This window comes from Natator depressus, chromosome 20, assembly GCF_965152275.1.
Source record: "Natator depressus isolate rNatDep1 chromosome 20, rNatDep2.hap1, whole genome shotgun sequence".
Taxonomy (NCBI): Eukaryota; Metazoa; Chordata; order Testudines; family Cheloniidae; genus Natator; species Natator depressus.
This window is the reverse complement of record NC_134253.1, coordinates 1820140-1842421: the sequence shown is the minus strand read 5'-3', so window position 1 is coordinate 1842421 and position 22282 is coordinate 1820140. Positions and strand designations below refer to the sequence as shown.

The 22282-nt window shown below is 40.9% G+C and overlaps 1 protein-coding gene across 3 annotated transcripts in view; it reads right to left on the bottom strand.

Annotated features, from left to right (window-relative positions):
• SPATS2 (spermatogenesis associated serine rich 2) overlaps positions 1-22282 on the bottom strand; it is a 44046-nt gene that overhangs the window by 20475 nt on the left and 1289 nt on the right. The window contains exon 1 of one of the 3 annotated variants that reach the window (XM_074934984.1): positions 13757-14034. The exons of the other annotated variants lie outside the window; for them this stretch is intronic. Within the exon in view, the coding sequence (XP_074791085.1) occupies positions 13757-13781 (25 nt within the window). The 5' untranslated portion in view covers positions 13782-14034. Of the gene's footprint in view, positions 1-13756; positions 14035-22282 lie in introns of those variants that run through there. 3 annotated transcript variants of the gene reach the window in all.

Below are 22282 nucleotides of genomic sequence, written 5' to 3'. Positions count from 1 at the left end.
AGCCAGCACCACCTTTGCATCTTCAGGGACTTTTTTTTTTTTTTTTTTAAAGCATGAAGCAAGCTTTCAAAGAGGAGATTTGCTCATGTGCAGTTCATCCCCTACAAGGACTGACCCAGAGCACACTGTACCAAAAGGCTGCTGATTTCGTTGCGAAGCTTCAGACAGATCTCCACAGCCAGACAGCTTTGCTGGCTGGATCTTTCAAGAGCAACACTACTTAGGAGTGAGGCACAATCTGCTAGAAGAGCTGGACTCAAGTCAGTCATTGGCCTCTAGGTTTTAGTTCAACTGAATTCCAAGTTGCTAACTTAAAATCTCGTGAGAGTTATTTAGAGAATGTGAGGGAAAGGTGAGACACCACATTGACTTCGCTAATTCTCAGACACTGATGCAGCATTTAAACGGAGGAAGTACTGGACAGAACCGATGTTTGATGGATAGGGCAGCTACTTATTAAGGATACGGATGAATGGTTAAATCCTGCCTCACTTGGTTTCTCTTCCCATTCCAGCCTCATGAGCAAATTTTCCCAGATTTCCAGGCCTCAGAGACAAGAGCCACTAACTTCCTGCTGTTAAACCTTTAACAGTCTCATGGTTCATACCACTGAAAAAAAGCTGGTTGATGATAAAAAACAATGTTATCAAACTCTTCTTTGCAAAGAATTCCCCTCCCCCCCAAGAATTCATGCTGCACACTCCTGGAACAGCAGATTACAATACACTGATTTTACGTCTAACCTTCTTACTCTCAGTGCTTGCTTTAAATCAGTTTACATTTAATGAACGCAAGGTATAAACAGAACATAAAATTCAAAAAAATGTGTTTGTCTAGCACTCCCTACTCTGTTTTAGGCATGAGGATATTTGCTGGAGTGAAATTAAACTGCCAGGGGAATCATCAAGGAACTGGAGAGCAGCTATTTCTAAATGCCAGTGTATTTGTCATCCCATTTGCACATAGTTTATTAGAAATTTGGGATCTTAAAAACTTTTTTCCTTAAAATGCTTTGCAGTTCAATTTGAAGAATTACAATGGCTTTCTAAGCACCAAATTCATTATAAGACTGCTCTTAATTTAGAAGACTGTGTAGTTTGGGATCTACATATTTATTACAGTGGTTTTCTCTATAAAAGCCTCATTATCTCACATGAAGCCAGACTACCCAAAATACCAGCTAAAGACTTCAGGCCAGATCCTGCCCTCAGGCAATACCTATGTAACGCCACTGAAGATTTACATCTATGCAACCTATTTACATCTGTGCAACCTATGCAGATGTAAATGCTTTAACCGTTGTATGTCAGTTAATGTAGGGTTCACCCACATGGTGTTAAAATTCACTGAGAACTATTCTGTACTGACTTCACCTGGATTCCCATGTCTAGAATCCAGTTCCTCCTCAATGGATTAAGCCCTCGTGTTTGAATATTTCTTGTAAAGGACCCTGGAGAACTTCCTTTCCTTGATCCATGCTGTATACATTAGTTATTGCAGGGTCGCACTTCCAAGTGTTCCTATAGAGCAGGGGTGGCCCAACTGCATCTCTTTTACCGTTGAAGTGCGGCTTGTGGAGCCCCGCCCCCCATTCTCCACCTACCAGACTGGGGGGGAGCTTGGGACCTCTGCCGTGCAGCGGGGTGGCTGGGTAGGGGCTTCTGCCCAGCGGGGAAGGAAGTCCCAGGGCTTCTGCCCAGCAGGGCACACCTGCCAGGGTTTGGGGCTTCAGCAGGAGCAAGGCTGAAGCCCTAAGCCCCGTCAGGCACACGCTGGCTCTCAGACTTCTGAAGACTCTTGTAAGGATCAGTAAGTTTGGCCACCTGTTATAGGGGGTTGTTTGCTCTGAGCTGGCTTGATATGGCTGAAATGCATCAGAGAAGGGACAGCAGTTAAATTACTCATTTCTCTTACCCTTAATAAAATCCTGATTCCCATTAAAAATGTTATCACCATATCAATGTACACCTTACTCTCATGAGAAGACACGCTCTCTTCCAAAGCCTGAGTTCCACGTACAAATAGAATATGAGTCATTTAGTACAGAATAAGTTAGGCCAGATCTCCATAGTGTTGAAACGTAAACCACACAGCAGCTATCCCATTGATTTGATGTGACAAACTCCAGAGACAATGCTAACCACCTAAATTGCTTCTTTGTTCGTAACCTTGTCTCCTCCAGAGAGGCAAATCAATAAGGAAGATGTCATCGCAAGTCTAGTTCCATGCTCGTATTATACCACTATTTATCACACAAATTAACGCTGGCTTCTTTAAACAGCTGCACTGAAGAGATCAGAAAGAGAATCCACTCTAGCAACATTCCATAGCACTTGGTCTGCTCTTATGACAACTCCAGTGATTAGTTCCTCCAATGCATGGCACGGCACACACATCAGAGCTGATATAGAAGAAAAGCCAACCGCATTCAACAAACAGGTTAGCATAGTAGATATGTATCTTTCCATTTTAAATTCAAATACAGTTGTTTCCTGCCCAGCTTTCTCTTTGTACACACACCAAGAGCTGTAAGAGCTGTGCAGTAATCCTCATTCATTTCAAACCACATTCCTGAGACTGGTTTCAGAGTAGCAGCCGTGTTAGTCTGTATTCGCAAAAAGAAAAGGAGGACTTGTGGCACCTTAGAGACTAACCAATTTATTTAAGCATAAGCTTTCGTGAGCCACAGCTCACTTCATCGGATGCAACTGAGACTACGATCAGCCACAGCACAAGAGACATTGCCAGGTTTGGTGACATTCCATAAGCATGTCTCACACTACTCAACCCTCCCTCTAATGCTCTCAATTATCTATTCAATATCATTCCTTAAGTGCACCTGAAATGTTAGATAAACACTATGATATTTATGCAACCGATAGACCCTTTCAAACTAAAAAGTCTCTCCAGTGGAAAACCAGAAGGCATATTATCTACAGCAGCAGTGTCTCAGTGCGCAAGCTTTCGAAAGGTGACACGGAAAAGAAACCAAAGTACCAACAATTAAAGCAAGGACCTGATAGCAAGCCAGACTCTTGCAGTGAGCATTGGTGAAGACAGACAGAATCTTCACACTCTCTGCATATGTGGAGCGCTAATATCTTCATTTAACGCCTTGTTAACAAATGACAGGTTTCAGAGTGGCAGCCATGTTAGTCTGTATCCATAGCAGGGTGCTGGAGCTACAGCCCACTAAGACTCACAAGGTAATGAAACGATTGTTTATGTAACACAGATGTGAGGCAAAGAATAGTGCAGATAGCTGCTTGTCTATCTTCACGACGTTGCCTCTGCACAGCAAGGGGAAGGGTATATATATACCCTGACCAGCAAAATGCAGGACTTGAGGGATCTGTGAGCGCCCTGTAACATTCAAATACTGTTTCAAAAAGGTTTGTGGCCAACCACATGACTCCTCCAGTTCTGCAAGGACAAAGCAGAGAGCGCGACTTGGTAAGTAACCCCTTTTCCTCCCCCTCCTGAACTGCCTCGGCCTGACTGCACCACTGTGTTTAAAGTATCCCATCCCTCAAAGACCAGGCAGTGTGTCTTGCGTGGGCAACAGTGAAATATGCACTGCAGTGAACTAAGCAAGCAGCCTAGGCAGGAGTTTCTATACTAGTAAAAGACACGGGGGATGTCCAGTCTAAATCTTATGCTATGCTTCAGTTGTTCAATGCTCCATCTCCTGTTATTCCTGACAGGAAGTATCCTCTGCAGGCAGCACACTAAATATTTAGTGCTAAGCATTCAAAGGGTTATAATCAACAATAAAGAATGCCTTCTTATAGGGTCAGAAAAGTTAGTGATGGAGACACATACAATTTCCAATTCCTTATTGGCAAACAGCCCCGGATTGTCCAGGTTTAAACGCCTTACTCAACGTGTCTGCTTCCAGTGCACACTGACGCCATAGCTGCTCACTTGACCTATGAAGCCAAGTCCTTATTTCCCATTAGCCCTGCAGAGACAATACAGCTCTGGGAGATTGAGCTGGGTTCTAGTCTGGCTTGTGCAACACCACTAGAAGTCAAATTCACGAGTGTAATGTCCTCAGTGACAAATCAGAACACAGGTGGATTTTCAGATTCCACAGTTTGTGGCAACAGCAGCTAGAAAAATAATCTTTTAACTTGTAGGCTAAGATCATTAGCCCTGGATTCATTGAAGGAGAATAAAAATGAAACCTACCCTCATTTTTACAATCCCTTTACGGACTATAATTCATTTTATAGGGTGTCTATTGTGAGAAAAATGCTAGTTTCTAGCATAATTTTAGCATGTAGAATGATCCAGCATCAACAACATAAGATTGAAAAAAGAATTCTCTTGATTTCCAGAATCCTTGGAAGAGGCTGTGAACAAGTTCAGATATTTCTTTAGCTTGTCACACAATTCTAGCCTTTCTATCCTCACAAAAACACTTGGGACAAAAATGACACTTTCCTTAAAAGAGCCTGCCTGGTCAAGACAGACGTTACAAGACCATGACACAGTCAATGAAAAGATTTTTCTCATAGAAAAGTACTTCTGAAATTCTGGGAACTGAAGTACTTTCACTGCTGGACTGTGGCCAAGTAATAGCTCAGAACATTTTACTTGATAGCTAATAGATGCTACAGTAGATTACATCAAACGTGTTCTGAAAATGGAGACCTGTCTTGTCTACAAGGTAGAGTGGTGAACATACTTAGTCAAAATCTTCCTTCACATGGCTTGTCTGGTTACCCTCTGGCCCTGCGGTAGATGATCATGTGCCATTACCTACTGCCTGGTGCGGCACACTATGTCAACACTGGCATCAAGACTCTGCCTAGATCCCATTCTTATGAGAGCTCATCGAAAGCCCAGTTAGAAGTAGCATAAATTTTTCAGTTAGGCAGGCAAGAGGACAAAGCTCCCTTTGGTTTCTGTTCCCTGCCTAATGACTAAAATCATGCTCCAGACAAATGGCAGATTCTTCTGCCTGTCCTAGTAAAGACCCTAGCAACTGCCTGACTATGGGGAATTATGTAGCAAAGATGCTTGAAATCCCACCCAATAAAACTTCAGCTAAACTGTGAAACATTTATAGTCACGGTGGCTTTTCAGGTCAGTGGTAACTGCTCTCACTCTCTCTGGGATAACACATAAAACCTTAGCTAATATGAAATAAAAAGCTATTTAAGAAATGGAATTTTACTGCAGGCTAAGAGCAACTTGAATTTGCTCTAATTACAAGTTCTCTTCAGCTGTTCCTGGATCACAGCCATCATTAAAAGGCAATGGTGGATATTGCAGAGAAGACCAAACCTGAATGATCACTGAGCACTATTTTCCTAGGACAAGGTGAATTTATCTCAATGGGATTAGGTGGATTAAAAAAGATATTAAAAAATAGTATTACTTTACCATTGATCTTCTACCACCTCCTGGGGTCCCGGAAAGACACGGAAGAGCTGTGCAGAAATTAACATCTCAAAATTCCTTGCAAAACAATGCTACATAAAACTATTCTCTACGCCTTAAATACCAAAAGTTGTCACGGCTTCACTGGCACCAGGACTCGAGACACCATGCTTTAAGAAGGCACAATGCGACAAGTCTATTTTAAAAGAGCAGATATATGTGGTGCTCCACTTTTATAGCTGTTTGTGAATTTTAGCAGAGTACCTTGCTGTGCTTCCCACCTTTGTCCAAGTATTGCTCCTGTTTTACAGAAAAGTGAATGGAGCCACGGATGTGAAGTACCTTCCACAAAGTTACACAGCAAGTCGAAGGCAAAGTTGGGACTAGAACCCAGTGTGACGGGTTGGATCACAGAAACCCCCTTGGGGCTGCCACCTGATGTGCCAAGACAACTTCTGCCCCTGCTTTCCCTGCCCTCCCAGCTTGGGACTCCAGCTCCCTGTCTTGCTAAGCCAGACATGCCAGTCTGCTCCAACACAAACCCAGGGTCTGAACCACGTGCCCCAAAGCTGCAGACTCAATGGAAAGCAACTTCAGAAGTGTTCCTGTCTTTAACACTCAGATGCCCAACTCTCAATGGGGTCCAAACCGCAAATAAATCTGTTTTACCTAGTATAAAGCTTATACAGGGTAAAACAGATTTATTTAGGTTTAGACCCCATTGAGAGTTGGGCATCTGAGTGTTAAAGACAGGAACACTTCTGAAGTTGCTTTCCATTGAGTCTGCAGCTTTGGGGCACGTGGTTCAGACCCTGGGTTTGTGTTGGAGCAGACTGGCATGTCTGGCTCAGCAAGACAGGGAGCTGGAGTCCCAAGCTGGGAGGGCAGGGAAAGCAGGGGCAGAAGTAGTCTTGGCCCATCAGTTGGCAGCCCCAAGGTAGTTTCTGTGATTCAACCTGTCACACCCAGATCCCCTAACTGCCCGTTGCTGCTCTAACCATGAGAGAGGGCACTGTTTCCCCTCCATCACTGATCATACAGCACCAGAATAAAAGTATAGAGCAACATTATAAAAATTCACACTTTACCAAGACTGAATATACATCAGGTTTACAAAGTGTAGCTTAACCACAGCATTTCAGGTTGTGGAGAAGGCAAGTTAAAGTCTCCTGCATGGTTTTTGCTCTGAAATGGCAACTTGTACCTTTCTTCGTGGTCCCTGGGCAAGAACATCTTTTTCATGCACACATCTATTCTCACACAAATGAAAACACTAAGATAGGATTTTAAAAGACAGGTTGGTTAATAAACCTGTATCTTAAACGCCTCCTCCCACCCCAAATCACTTGCATACAGCCTGCTCAGATAAAGAAATCCAGGCGTGAGGCCTCAATCTGTTTCTATGGAAGTTATTTTTAACAGCACCAGGGCCCTGCTGTGATCTCACTGTATTGTCAGCCAGGGGGGAAAAGTGGCAGCTGCACACAAGGAGTCTATCTAGACAAAAATATCACTTACTTTCCTCAAACAACATTTTAAATACATCTCCAAGTAGGATATGGCCTCTATAAAGTCAGAAATAAGAAACATTGTATTTGAAGGTTGTCAGCTCATCAAATTTTAATTAAAAACTCTGATTGACAGTCTTATATTGTCTACCACCATGAAATTCTGCATGTTGTGATTCAAAGAATTCCTACACAGGTGAGCAGATTACACCTGCCAGCTACAGGATCCTTGAGTTTGATACCTGTGAGATGGGAATGGAATCCTCTTCTTGAGGAATACACTGAGCTTTTAATTGGCTAGCAAGCTGCATTTCCAGTGTAGAGACACACATTCATTTGGAGGTTGAGGGGTTGGAAGAGAACAGCACTAAAAAAAAATAATATTTTAAAAGGTGTCATGTTCTCCCCAATAATCTAGCTACGAAGAAACAGGGTAGAGAATCTCTGTATGCTAATTAGTGCTGCCAGAGTGCCTACAATGTTAGCCATTGCAGACAGCCGAGGCCTACCCAAATATGCGAAGACGGCATTTCGACTCTAAAGCCAGACATTTCAAACCTGACAGTTTAGTCTCAAGGTAAAACTCCAATAAGACATAGGGAAAGTTGATGGTATGAAGACAGTGCCCTTAAGAGCACAGCACTTCCTTTCCAGGAGACAGGTGGAAACCATTCCAAAGCATCTCTAACTACTCATCCAGTTATTACCAACTGATTCAATTTAGCAGTCACTGGCTCTCTACAACTTACAAGTGACAGTAATCACAGCTGGCAATTTTAACCCAAGCCCTGCACATCATTTTGAATTAGCAAGTAATGCACCAAGAGAAGAAGGAAAACCTTGCTGCCTTCAGCTGGCTGAAACCTAAGAAATAAACCATAATTTAACCAGCAGAATTTTCACTTCACCCCATGTAGTTCCCATCTGGAAAATGACAGCAAATTAAATTACAACTGCACATTTCCAGCTACTTTTCTAAAGACAAGGCTGTTAATACTCCAATACACAAAGTGTAATGGTATAAAAAAATATCCAGCAACTTCTTACTCCACCTTTCCTCTCTGTGCAGCATCTCTTCATGTCAAATCTGTTGACTTTACTTACAAGCCAAGTTTTTACTCCTATCAATGACAGAGGAGGACGTTGGAAACTTTTATCCCTTGTGCATTATCAACAAAGCTACCAGCAAAGTTCTGAGCTACAGAATCTACTGCCTATGTCAGAGGCAGAAAGAACTCTGCTGAATTATTCTGATCACACGTTCAAATTCGCAGGATGGACAGTTTAAAAGGTGGTCTTGATTTATAAATTGAAAAATATTGCTAATGAAGGTCACCAAAAGAAAATTAATAGGAGTCCCCCATAATCTGATTATCTATTTCCTGCAAAAACTTTGAACTCTGCCCAGAGAGCGGCAGCTTTACTGACACATCCGCCTTTGGCTCGCATGCCAAGCAGTGGCGTCCCACGGGAAAGAGCAGAGCGCCGTGCATTAGTGGGGGCCAGCTGGGAAACGAAGGTGAAGGAAAGAGCTCAGCAACACAAGTAGTGACGCTATTATTGCAGGCAGCGATGAATCAGCAGAGCCACTGAACTACCCAGAGTATTTACTCCGCCAGTTAGCGCCCCTGAGAGCCTCCCCTTTGACTCTCCAAGCAGCTCCATAGGGAATAAGTTAGTCACAAGTTTAAATGAAGCATGCGGTGTAACCGAGATACAGTCCTACAGCTGGACTCAAGAAGCTACATTTCAAATGGAGATTCTAGGACTGCATTCCAGTGCAGTGGTTTCTTGGCAGTGCTGATCCTTCAGTAAAAAGTTACAATCAATACAGCATTATGCAAAAGATACAAAGTGAATATGTGCCAATACTTTGCATGCAAACTTTCAAAAGACTTTAAAAATACCCTTCTGAGTAGTTCAGAGGAAAATTCTACTCTCTGATGCTTCAATTAGGAGAAACAGATGGACCCATGATGTGGTTTCAAAACTGCTGCGTTATTAAAAATAGTTACAGCCCCTCTTACAAATCTTTCAGTAGTTCTCACTGAGGCTTTTTTATAAAGCAGAGGTGGCTTTTTTGAGGGAAAAGATACATCAAAATATCCAAGAATAAAAATATTCCTTCATTAGCCAGGTATTTTGTTTTTTTAAACAAAGCAGTTAAAATCTCGGTTGACTAAGTTACGGCTATAAAACAAAACAATTAAAGATCTAATTGAAAATTTCAGTCCAGGTTCAAACATCTCTATTGACTCTGACCCTGTATCCCTGCTTGCTGTCCACATGTATGTTCCAGATTCCTTTGCTCCTCTGTAGGTACGTGGTGTGTCCCCAATACTCCTCTGTAGGCTCTCCACATGACCACCTGCTACAAACCCAGTGGGGGCTCCTCATATAGGCAAATGAAGCAGGCTTCCCACATTCAGTAAGGGACCTGCAGGCCCCCACAATTAAAGTTTCTCACAGATAACTGCTTTCCTTGCCCCTTTCCAATGCTCCCTTATACATTTCCCAGGCACGCTCCCTATCTCGCTAGGTTAATTCCCCTCTGCTATCTCCAGATGCATTTTTCTCTTCAAGTCTGTTCATCAGTTTAATCATACGGTGTTGTTGCTACCAGTGAAATTTAGTAGTCAAATCATTCATGACTCAGTATTTCAGCCCCTGAATGTCTATCATTTCAATACAGCATTTTAAAGTTATCCAAGATTATCCTATGCAGTAATGTTCCCCAAGAATGCTAACCTCTCTCAGAGTCCTTCTATAGATAAATCCTGACTTAAGGACCAGATCCTTCCAGCAGAAGACCATTTCAGTTTAGAAGTTCCCAGGAAAATCCTTGGAGAACAAGAACTCCTTTCTTCAAGTAAAAAGCTTTCATTGTGAAATCCACTCACATTAAAATATTTATTGACAAAACGATTCTATGGCAGCAGACAAGTCAGGTCAAAATAAATACTTAGAAAACTGACAGGATGTTTCAGAGATAAGAGGTAAATTTGTCAAAAGGGCGTAAGTGCCTTAAGGAGCCTACATCTGATGTTCAAAAGTGACTAAAGGCACTTGGTCTAAATCGCACTGAAAGTTATTGGCACTTTGGCTCTTCAGTGCCTACGTCACTTTTAAAGATGGGCATTAGGCATTTTTGAAAGTGTTACCCAAAGTTCTTAAACGTTTATGTAACAATATTTTGAAGTTCTATTGTTCAAGCAATTTGAGTTATAACTACCCTCTCTCCAAAACAATACAGTTTGCAAAAGGTTTGAGAAAGATTAGCTGTAAACCCAAAATTCCTTGACGAATTTCCTTCACCTGTTCAGAAAATTTACTAAGATTCAAATCACAAGGATTTCTTTTAAAGAAAGTCTGAAGGGTATCTACAAAGCTTACAATCGCAATCTTATTACAGCCTTAACTATAAAACTGGCTACCAATCCATCCACCAAAAGTCTCAATAATTAACAATTACCCTGGCAGTGTATCTTCTACAATAAAGAGGACAGGCATAAGGCAGACACAAGAACAAGGAAAGCAAGGACTAGAGAGAAAAGGAAGAAAGGAGGAAGTTTATTTCCACCAGGAATAGTTATTATCTGGAACAAAGCTACTTAAATAGTTACAATGAGGAGTCAAAGTATGTAAGCAAAAAAGACGATGGCTAATTCAAAAGAAGAAATGGACCTAACAACGTACCTGTTATTCTAAACGACCCTATATGTACATATTGAATACCTCTCCACGCCAAATAGCTCCAGCAGTGCCCAAGGCAATATCGGTTTGCTAGAGGTAACTGGCATACTTTGGGACACAGGATGTGAGAGTATCAAGTGTGGACAGCTGGGGGTGAAACTAAACCAGATGGCTATTTGCATGTTTCCGTGGTCTGTGAAAGAAATGCACTCGTGTACATTTTGTGGCTATTACAGGGTGCTACAGGTTGTGCAAAAGCCATGAAAAACGTAGGCAACAAAACCCCATTTTAGTGTCGTTCGGCGCGGCAGATACGACTGACAGGCCCAAAAGTGCCTGTGTAGACTGTAAAGCTACTTCATTCGGCTCATAGCTAATCTAGGCACAGCTGGATGCTAGATTAAGTATTAAGTGACTGTTGTGCCCAAGGAAGGTTGCCCAACACACCAGAAAGACTTTTATCTGGACTCGGTAAGGAAGCAGGATGGTGGTGGGGGTCACAGTATGATTCTGTTCATAAATATTCATTTGAGATACAAAGAGCAAACAAACCTCATAACGTACACGAAAGAGATTGTCTCAAAGAAAGATTTAATAGGGAACAATAGTCCCAAGAAGATCAAAATTAAGTACTTGCATAAGTGTTTGTAGGAGCAGAGCTTTAATTAAAACAAATATCGGTTTCAACCACCATGATAAAGCTAATATTTATTTTCTTTGTCAGGGATAAATCAGGTACTCAATTTTGCCAATTTTTTGTTTGTTTAAAATTGGCAGCTCAGGCAAAACAGTAAATTAATCGGAAAACCAGGTAGGTTCATATAAATTTCAGAGACCAAATAAAAGCTTCATTTCCCTGAGTAAAAATTCTTTGGCACCATTATTTTGCAATAATACACTCAAATGAAGACGAGCAGGAGTTCACTCGTCCATAAATTGTGGGAGTGGTATAAAAATCCATTAAAATATAAAAAGCAAAAACACACCAGCTTATCACCAACTGATTTTAACATCTTCATAAATTAGCGCTGACTTTACCATGCGCCTGTTAGTCATCTATTTCTCCACTGACCTTTGTTCTCCGGGATACAAACAAATCCAGTTACAGGAATAAAAACCTATACCATCGCAAGATGGCAAGTGTGCTAATCATTGCAAATGAGATGTCACTCACTAGTATAAACTATTCCGTTATGGTATCTATTTCCAGACATTACAGTAGAGCCTACTAATGCGACCATAATTAAGGCGGTATTAGCATTTAAAACACCCTGGAGAAATCATATACTCTAGAACTAACATTTAGGCCTAAGTCAGAAGTTGTCAAACTTTTTCATAGGGTGGACCACATCTGTCATTGCACTCTAACAGCTGGCAACAAGGAGCATCCAGCCAGGATGGGAAACTCTGCTGTAGGATCAAGCTTGGTATGTAAGCCAGAATCTCAAAGACCAAACCATAACCTTTGAGGGCCACAGCCAGGGAGCAAGTCTTTTAAGTACAGTTGGTTACTCTACAGTGATGAAGTGTCCATATGTTTAGTGTACTTTTGGACCCCATGTCAAAGACTTCATATTTAAATGGTCTCTGGTTTGAATCCAGTTCAGGGAATTGGTGACCAAAAGGTGGCCTCACACATCATCTGGCATCTGTTCAATATCTATAAAACAACTAGGCGGTTTCAAACTAGTTCCTAGTGGGTAGGTGCCCACAGCCACAATCCACAATCACAAGTGGTGCCCTTGTTTAAAATTCCAGCTGATGACCGAATCCACGTAGAATTATAAATAGTAGGCTCACGAAAAACCCACACAAACTTAGGCCATCTAGCCTAGTCTCTGAATTTTGGCATGGAGACCAAACTACTTTCCCACTCCCAGAAGTGATCCCTAGGGCAAGGGGAAGAGTGTCTTACAACGACATATGAGGAAACTTGCACAGTCACTGCCACTTCTTTGGAGAGAGGACATCAGTTTATCCTGTCATCAACCCAGAAGCTTTTGTTAGCTCTAACATGGACAAAAACTTTTGTCTAGAATTTGGTCTAAACACTTATGCAAGAAGCTGGAAAAAATAGCAGAAATATTGGAAGGGTCATTCAACTTAAAAAATACAAATAAAAATCAGACCTCTGTCCAAACATCTTCACTTGTAACCCTAAGACCCTGTTCCTGCAACGTTCTGCGTGCAGATGGACCCTGCAATTGCACGGAACTCCATTTCCTTTATGCAGACACAGAGGTTTGCCTGTGTGCATCCCACTGCAGGATCAGGGCCTAAGATTGTTACGACTGAAACAGATTAGAGACAAAGTTATGTTCCTCTAGGATTTCAGCTTGTTTACTTTGTGCATTTGACAGCATGCTGTAGCTTGTCAGTCCCACCGTTTCCCTGTTGTCTTTCACAGAGCAAGAAAAGAGAAACATTTCAAAAAAATAGGGCAGCAATTTTAAAGACAAAAACTGTCAGGACTACTTGGAGGCAGGTGTAGTACCTGAGATGAATTTTAATATATATTTTTTAAAAGGACTAGATTCCAACTTGACAGTATCCCTTTAACTCTGAGATGTTATTATGCACGTATAGTCATTCTTCACGAGTATTTTAACTGCACACAGAGCACGTGACAAAGACACCACCACACCACTTCTGAAAGGAAGCAAACTTGGTCATCGCTTCTGGAGTGAAAGAATGATCATACAAAATGCTAATGGACCACAGAATGCCCATAACTTCATCAAGTCCATTGCGTGATATGGACATCTATTCAAACTCACACATGCAACAGCAACAGTGTCCCCACAAGAGATTATTTTGGTTCTAGAAGATCACAACTATCAATCCAATTCTCTGATCTTATTTCTATACAGGCTGATTGCAAATACAGTGCAACGTTCACGCTGCACTGGAATGGCCTGGAATCAGATGCTATCTGGATGAACAACTGAAGTGTTAATGGAAGCAAGACAAAAGCATTAACTATATGGAGTACACTGAAGTAGTGGGGACAAGCTGACAAGTTATGTTATCAGATTTGGAAGGGGAGGGGGAGAGCAATTATCCTCCAAAGCTGTCAAAGTTTTTCCAAACTGATCACTTCAGAACCAATAACCTTATTAACTGATGCATGATCCAGCCAAGCACACCTCATTCACATGTAATCTTACCTTTCTGATTTTGTTTCTTAGACATCCCTGCGTATTTGTTTTTATGGTCAATTAATTATATGAGGGGGGAAAATAGTTCTCTCCCTTGAATGATGTGGCTGACAGCTGCAAGTCACACGTTGTCTCGTATCAAACGGGAATGGCAAATATCTGGCGGGGATGGCAAATGGGAGCTAGAGAAATCTGCTGACTGAACAGCAAAGCACTCTAGGCTCCTTCCTCTCAACACCAACTTATCAGGATGCCCGAAGATAGCAGCTCACATTGTCCTTTTCACAGATTCTGAAAGTAAAAAAAAAAAAAAAAAAAAAAACCAAAAAACCAAGAAAGGAATTAAGTTAGAAAACTCCTGCTGTATTAGCCATGTCTGTACAGGAACTCTCATAGGGTACTGGGCTCTTCTGGGCAATGCTTTTTAAAAATAAAATTTATGTTGCTTAGAGGGCACTGTAAAACTTCCAGTTAAAAATAAATAAATCTAAACACAAAGCAGCAAGGTCTCTAAAGACTTTGCCTTGCGTTTCAGCAATCTTGCAGTACTGGAATTCAGAGTTAGTGTAGCCTTTACAAGACAATTTTATTGAAGCACAAAAGCATTAGGGCCAATTTATAACCCATTATAAAAACAGCTGTCTAAACGGATACTAGCATGGAGATAAAGTAGTGTTAGCATATTCAATTTGAGCAAGGCACAACATTACTTTGCTTTGTTTTTTCTCTCACCACACCCATAGATTCTGTTGGTTTATTTCAGCAAAAGAACAGGACAGCAACTGACTAAAGCAGGAATAGTTCTCTCTGCACTGCATTGTTTTTAAATTGAAGAACTGAAGAGGTCACCTACGTTATTGTACTTGCTCCCATTAATTAGTCCAGGAGCCTTGATAGCAGTCACCACAGTCAGGCGTGACAGGCGAAACAAAGAACAAGGTACAAAAAAAAAGAGAATAATAAGGAATTCTCTGCTACCGTAAATGGGCACAACTCTGCTGAGCCAGCTGGCCCCACTAAAACCTTACAGCCACATTCAGAAGGAAATGTAAAAACTCAGTGACGAGCTGACAGTAAACCCCTGCTTAGGCATGTATGCTAAAGACATTCCTGGGATATGGTTTACACATCTAGAGAACACAGCAACACTAACATAATACGAGAAACGAGTAACACTGGCCAACTGAACGTTATTCCTACAACACAGGTGCTTATACAAATGTATTCAATTTATAAATGAAGTATGTGCTATAACTAAAACTTTACAAGCTAGACTATACAAGTGTTCAAAACCCTTTTTACTTCTAGTCACAGAACCCAAATGTACTTTTTACAACACGAGACATAAGCTCCGAGATACAGAGGAAGCTGCTAGAATACAATAAAGGCTCAGGGTATTTTGAAAGCTGCATGCGTAAGAGAGCCCTTTTACCTGTCAGCAAAGCTCTTGGAAGGAAGAAAGGAAGGAATACAAACTCCTGTCTCACTGCCTTCAGCTCTTGGAATTAAATAACGCAACTGGTTAGGCTCTGTTGCCTGAAGCCACACCCGACCCATTAAACTTGGTGTGTGTCAAACGAAATTCAGAAAATAAAATGAGATCCCCACAAAAGCCAGGAAATGTAGTGAAGGACTAAATCTTCAATATTTAGATAGAACAAGGGAACCAGCTCAACTTTTTCTTACTTAGGAAAATTATTGCTTGTAGAAACACCCTCAATGTTCAAAACAGATGTGCTCTGGATCGTACGAGTACGTGTAAGTTTCATTTCCCCACCCTCCTGCCTGCGCTCCCTGGCTGTGAACAGGAGTACACTGTAAACGATACAAGGATCCTGCTGCTGGAAATGCAGGAACGGAATTGCTGTGGATTTCAAGATAATGCCTGCTCAGGAGAAGGAACGTGGTATATGTACACACTTGTGATCACAGAACTAGTACTCAGAAGTCTATTTTTGTAGGACCTTTCAGGAACATAACTATAATGTAAGGTCTTATGCAACATTTATTTTTTAGAAAACAAAACAGCTTCTGTGATTCAGAGTAGTGTGTGAAAGAACACAGGCAATTTTAAATACAGAAGCAACATTTTATCTAGAACACCAGAACAGAGGCAAGTCAGGGGGTTATGGGGACCTGGGCCAAAGCAAATGGGAGCCCCCCACCACGCCTTCTGCCTGCAGTCCCCTCCATGCCCCCCGCCCCCAAAGCTCCTGCAGGAGAGCTGGGTCGGGGCACTGGGACTTGCCCCACTCTGCCCACCCGGCGCTCCTGCTGGGGAGTGGGGTTGGGGTGCAGGGACTTGCCTGGTCCCACCCGCCTGGAGCTCCTGCCAGGGAGCAGGGTCGGGGCGTGGGGGCTTTGCAAAAGGTAATCCTCTCCAACTGTGAGGTAAGTTATGTCTTCATTTCAAAGAGAAAATAAAAATAATTGCAGTAATTAAGTCTTGGAAAAAACAAAGGCATTTATCAGCAATTATAAGTTATTCTTTACCAAGCCTGACAATATCATATAATGATACTCTAGTAACGGTTCAAAGGAATATAGACATTGATAAATCCGATAAGCATTAAATGGCTGGCCATTATATTCTCGAGGATGGACTCAGTAGTACATTATCAAATGAAACTGCCACGGTGGAAACATAACTTGGACGATCGGAAGCCACTTCAGCTTATGTTAATATTCAGTTTCAAAAAGTTGTGCAACATTCACAACCAGATGCCTTGTAAATAACTGACCAGCAGGGAAATTGCACCATGGTAGTTACATGAAAGGCTTAGATAAATCACTTTTGTTTTTAAAAACAAAGTGGAAGCATCTCTTTAAATTCCAAGACTGGTAAAATAACCAAAGGGTAGTAGAAGTTAAAAAAAATTGCAAAGGATAGTGTATTTAGTCAGAAAAGATATCCCAACATCTAAGACATTAGGTATAGTATATGTCAATAAAATCTGTATAAAAACAAATATTAACCTTTAAAGCCAGTAAGAAACAACTTAAAAAATAAATTAAGATCTGATTTGTTGGATTTTAAATTACTCCATTATTAAATTTAAATCCACAGATTATGTAGGACCTACAAAGGAAAAAAACACACAATACTTTTTGCTTCTTTTTCTGGCTCTGCAGCAATTAAGCTATTCCCAAAGCTGTGCAGTCACTTAGCTGATTACATAAAATAGGATGCGAAAAAGAAAGAAATTAGTGTTTCTAAAGTAGCCTGAAATTTAGAATTAAAAAAACCACAATATTTTCCAAATGGAACAACAAGATGAGCAGGGATATATTTTCAAGCTTCTTTATGCCTTTATTGTAGGAAGTACAAACTTAAAAATATATACTCATCCATAGTCTCTTTCAAGAATACCACGATAATAGTCTAGGATTGATAGTTTAAATATTGACTAATTATCTGGTGAAAGCTTTGCGTGGGTTATCTATTAAATAAGCTACAAAAGTTGCTTCTGCTATCCTGAAGCCTAAAGGACAAGTCTGCTACTTAGAAGGATTTTTACCATTTTCCATGCTAGGATTTCAAGCAAGTGGTGGTTTGTTTGTTTTTTTTCCCCCCTCTTGAGCTTAAACAACATAATTCGTGCTATACAGTAGCATCTGGCTAATTGGCTCTTGAGTAAAGTAGTCCCTTACCAAGCTATTTTAATCTTGTTGATCAAGCACATGGAAGTCTTTGTGATTCAACACACAATACCATTTCACTAGAATAAATCTTTGAATTTGTAATTTATAATCATTCACAAAAAGAAACTATTTCCAAGATACCAGGGTGGCTACAATTAGCAGAGGACTCAAAACACAAAGATGTTTATCCAAAATATTATGCACCCTGCCTTTGTAACACATACACATGGACACTGGATTAAAGGTCAGTTAAGTACCATGTACTAAAAGTGCCCCCAAATTAACCTAGGAATCCAAAGTATCGTATTTTGTCTTACCACAAAGACTACTTAGAGCAGTAACAGGTTTCATATACCTGCTAGGGGCAGGAATACCAAGAATAATTAAGAATACTTAAAAAAAAAAAAAAAAAAACCTTAAAGTTTTCTTTTTTGCTGTGTCCCCACAAAAAACCCTGCCTCCAGCTGAGAGCATCACTTTATCTGTTGGCCTGCACTGGATCTCCGACACTTCCTCTTTAAGCAAAAGCCAAAAAAGCCATAGAATTCCAACTGCCAGCATCATTAAAGCTTGACACAGGCCTCCATCACTCCTCTTCGAAGACTTAGCTTTTCTGCTCCAGAAGAGATTTAAACCTGGTTCACAGGCTAGCGAGCCCAGATGGCCCCCATTGTTGGATCATATTAAAGAAGTTCTGTATTAAAATCACAAATGAGTTTGATTCCCCATAGTTTAAATTCCAGGGTATTACTAATGAAGAGGTCTCTTGGTTTTTGGTACTGTTTCTCTCCCACTATGTGTGAAACTTGCAAGCTGCTAATTTTAGTATTACATTCTAAGACAGAGTCTGTTCTCAGAGCAGTTCTTTGTAACAACAGAAACGGCACCCAGAGACTCCCCGCCCTTTTGTTGTATTCATCTCGCTTTGTTAACAATTGTGATTAAAATAGAGATAGAGGATGTATGTGGATGGATGCTTGGTGTGGATAATAACTGAATGATCAGGGAGGTACCAGCCTAAGAATCCAGTGTCCATCAGCTGAAGAAGGCGTCAAGTGGAAATAACCAGAGGACCCCTGGAGGGCAGACTGGAATCCACCCAACAGCCTCAAGGATGGGAGAACCAAAGGACAAGATCACATCTGGCAGCACGGAGCCGTCAGGAATGTGCCATCCGCTGATTGATTCAGCAACAGCGTGATGAAGCAATTCCCATAGACTGGCCTAGGAAGAAATTCCTATAAAAATGGACTCTAGAAAGTGAGAACTTGGGGGTCTGATTCTGCAAACCAACTTCCAGGAGCATACCGATGAGCATCTGACAAGGCCCTGCTCCCTCCTCATGTCCAGGCCACCTGGCCAGTAGCTTGGCATGAGCAACTCTAAGGCTGGTGACTATGATAACAACCTTGCAGAACCTGTGTGTGTGTGTGTGTGTGTGTGTGTGTGTGTGTGTGTGTGAGAAAATATGAGATTGAATGGAACGTTATAGCTATAACTAACTGCTTACTATGATTCTTTCTGTATTCACAATAAATGTGGCATTTTGCCTTTTCCCCTTTAATAAGATCCTGCTGGTTTTTATTTTATTGGTATAACACCATCACAGACTAAACTGAATGTGCTCAATGTTTTGATAATAGCAGGTTGGCTTTGGTATCTTCTGTCAGAAGAAGGAGCAGAATATGCCCAGGGGTGCTGGAACAATTTTTATAGTGGAGATACTGAGAGCCACTGAACTAAGCTGTAAACCCTACTTATGATGGAAACCGCTTCAAGCCAGGGGTGCGGCAGGGCCCCCAGTTTCAGCACCCATGAATATGCCATACAGTGGTACAAGCTATCAGAGAAGCATGACAGGAACTGATTTTTGAATCTATATGATCAGATTCCAGAAGCTTATCAGAGAAAAAAGGCACATTTAATACACAGTGCTATTAACAACTTGACATGAGGAGGAGGGTAGAGGGGAATTTTTATGCACTCTGGCCTCCTTGGTTTTCTGAGCACAGGTCTGAAAGTGTCTCCAATACCAATGGCCCCAGGGGAATCGCTGTTTGCATAAAGCAGCCTTTTTTCCCCCCGCCCCAGACTAACCCTCTGATGTTTCTAGGAGAGGATAGCAAAATCATTTTGTGTAAAAAAAAATCTTTTTACTCCTTACAAACATTAATTTCCTACTATCCCATTCAAACTTCTGTTCAGGATTTTTCCATATTGAACATATCTTGCTCTAACCAGTTAATTATTTTGTATAAGAATGAACTGAATATTTAAATACAGAGATGTCACTATCTATGGTCTCCTTAAATCCACACCTGTATTGTTCTTTCAATGAAAGCATTCTGAAGAACACAAGCTAAGCATTAGATATTCTAGAACATACATACCTCTTACAATCTAGTTTTACGTGGTCTTGCACCTTAGAGAAGTGGAAATGCAAACACTGCTCAGACCACACTGATTATTTGTTGCACAGACACACAACATGTGTGCACATGTAGATGCAGTATGCAAAGGTAAAAAGCAAAAGGCAACCTTTTCACTTTTCCACAAATTTCAGACCACACCACCACCCACCAGTGGACTGCATTAGTTAATGCCAGATTATACCGTGTTTTACACAACTGTATAGCGAATGGATACCATCCAACGTAGGATTGTTCTTATAAGACTTTCAATATTTAAAAAAATTGCTGTAGTCTAGTGACTAGTCACAGAACTGGAAGCAAGAACTCCCAAAGTCTAATCCCTAATGTGCTATGTGGCCTTGGGAAAGTCACTTCACTTCCATGCGCCTACTGTAATGTGGGGATAATTCACATCTGGTGCAAAGTGTTTGTATTTGTGTAAAGTGCTGAGTATTACTCTGGTCTTCAACTGTTTCATTCAAAGCTCTTTGGTCCTGAGGGAGGTATGTGTGCCACACAGCCAGTGTAATCAGGCCCTGTACAGAAAGAGAACCTCTCATGCTCTAGCAGCCATGCTGGATGGGCCTGATCTGATGGCCAAACCAGAGGAGACAAAGACACTGCATACTCATGTGCGAAGAGCAGACAAGAATAGATGAGGAGTTGAGTAAAGGGAGCAGAGACCAGCAAAAGTCCCTGTCTCCAGATCCCTGGTAGAAAATGTAGAGGGAAGGAGAGAGAGAGATATTCTTGTCCTGATGGTATTTTAGTGTCTCTTACCACCAGCTGTGCAGCTTTAAGGCATACTTGGGACTGCAGCTGTGTGAACACTCCGTCAGGTGTTCCAGGCCATGTCTAAGTGCACTGCCACCACCATCGCTTTATCAAAATTCTTACTTCCCAACTGCAAACATTTTTTACCTCTTCATTCTATAAAACCTTCCATTAGAGATCTCAAAGCACTTTGCAAACATTAAATAAACTTCAAGACTGTCCCGCAAGAAGTAATAATGGATATGAGCTGTTTGCTCTTTAGATGCAGCTTGTTCATACAGATACACACACAAGTTTCTCTCTTTCGTTTGTTGTTAAACCACCATGATTACTTTCAAATAGCTTTCTGGGTTTGAAAGACATAAAAATAAGACTTTTGTTCGACGGTGACCTATAGAAGGAATTTTTTTTTAAATGAGCTCGTGTCTTTTTGGCTATTCTTTAAAAAGAAATCTTTTACAGATTATGTTGAAAGTTCAGATAGCATCAAAAGAAAAAAATTCATGGAAGACATCCGAAGAGGACTTACTGGAAGTCTCAGAAAATATATGCTGTTAGATCTCCTACCTTAACTGAAGGGGCAAAGGTGTTGAATCTTTAAGATCTCCTAAATTAAACAGGGGTTAACAACAAACGAATGATGATTTTAAGAAGTCCCACTGAAAGTTCCTTTCTCTCAGTTGCTCAACTTTCACTCTCCTGTCTCCTGTGATGTCAGTTTGAGTGGTCCAAGTCTACCAATGAGTCATCCAACAGACAGGACTTGATATTTTAAACTTAAAAACAAGCAGATTTTTTAAAACCTCACACCTTCTTTGTATTAATAAAAAGTTTATAAAACACAAGTCTCTATCCCCACTCTTTGCAGGTCACCTCTTCCTTTGTCTTGAATCTAATCAGCCCCTTTCGCTTAGGGACTATACTGCAGTTGTTCAACAAAATCATAAAATAATTGAAAGCCACTTGAAAAGTAATCTACAGTTCACCATGCAAGTCAACTCTCCCTCAAAACAGAGGTATATGCTGGCAAACCCTTAACTACAGTGGCACCAACAACCACCACTACTGCTGCTGTACATTTGTGATGCACGGCAAATTAGCTGACCGATGTGTATTACTTCTATGTGGACTGTGTCATATGTTTTCAATCAAAACTGAGTTTTTGACTAAACAAAAATGTCAATGGAAAGTATGATTTCCTTGAAAAAAACATTTTTTATTGGAAAAAAAGAGTTTTCTGTTTTCCAACTAAATTACTTTTCATCAGAAAACTGGAAACTTCATTTTTTAAGCTGTAAATTTGGACAAAACAAAAACATTTTGATTTTGTTGAAGTTTTCAACCAAAACTGAAATGTTTTACAGCCAGTGCTAAAAGTTACTGAACCAGCCTGTAAAATATTTCACCCCCACACACACACACAGCTGTAAATAAATATTACATGTTAAATGTTTGAATAGTCAGGGAAACCATGCCAAAAACCTGCTGTTTCCAAGCACCATCCGGCCCATTTTTCTCCTCGCAGTGCTACCTGCCTTTCATCAGACATATTCCTGCTGCCTCATTCCCAGTCATCACTTGTTATTTGTACAATAGTAACGCCTGCAGGCCCCAATGGGGATCAGGCCCCCAATGAAGTGGTTGTCATATAAACACAAGACACCATCCCTACCCCCAAAGAGCTTAAAGGATAGGATGTAACAAGTGG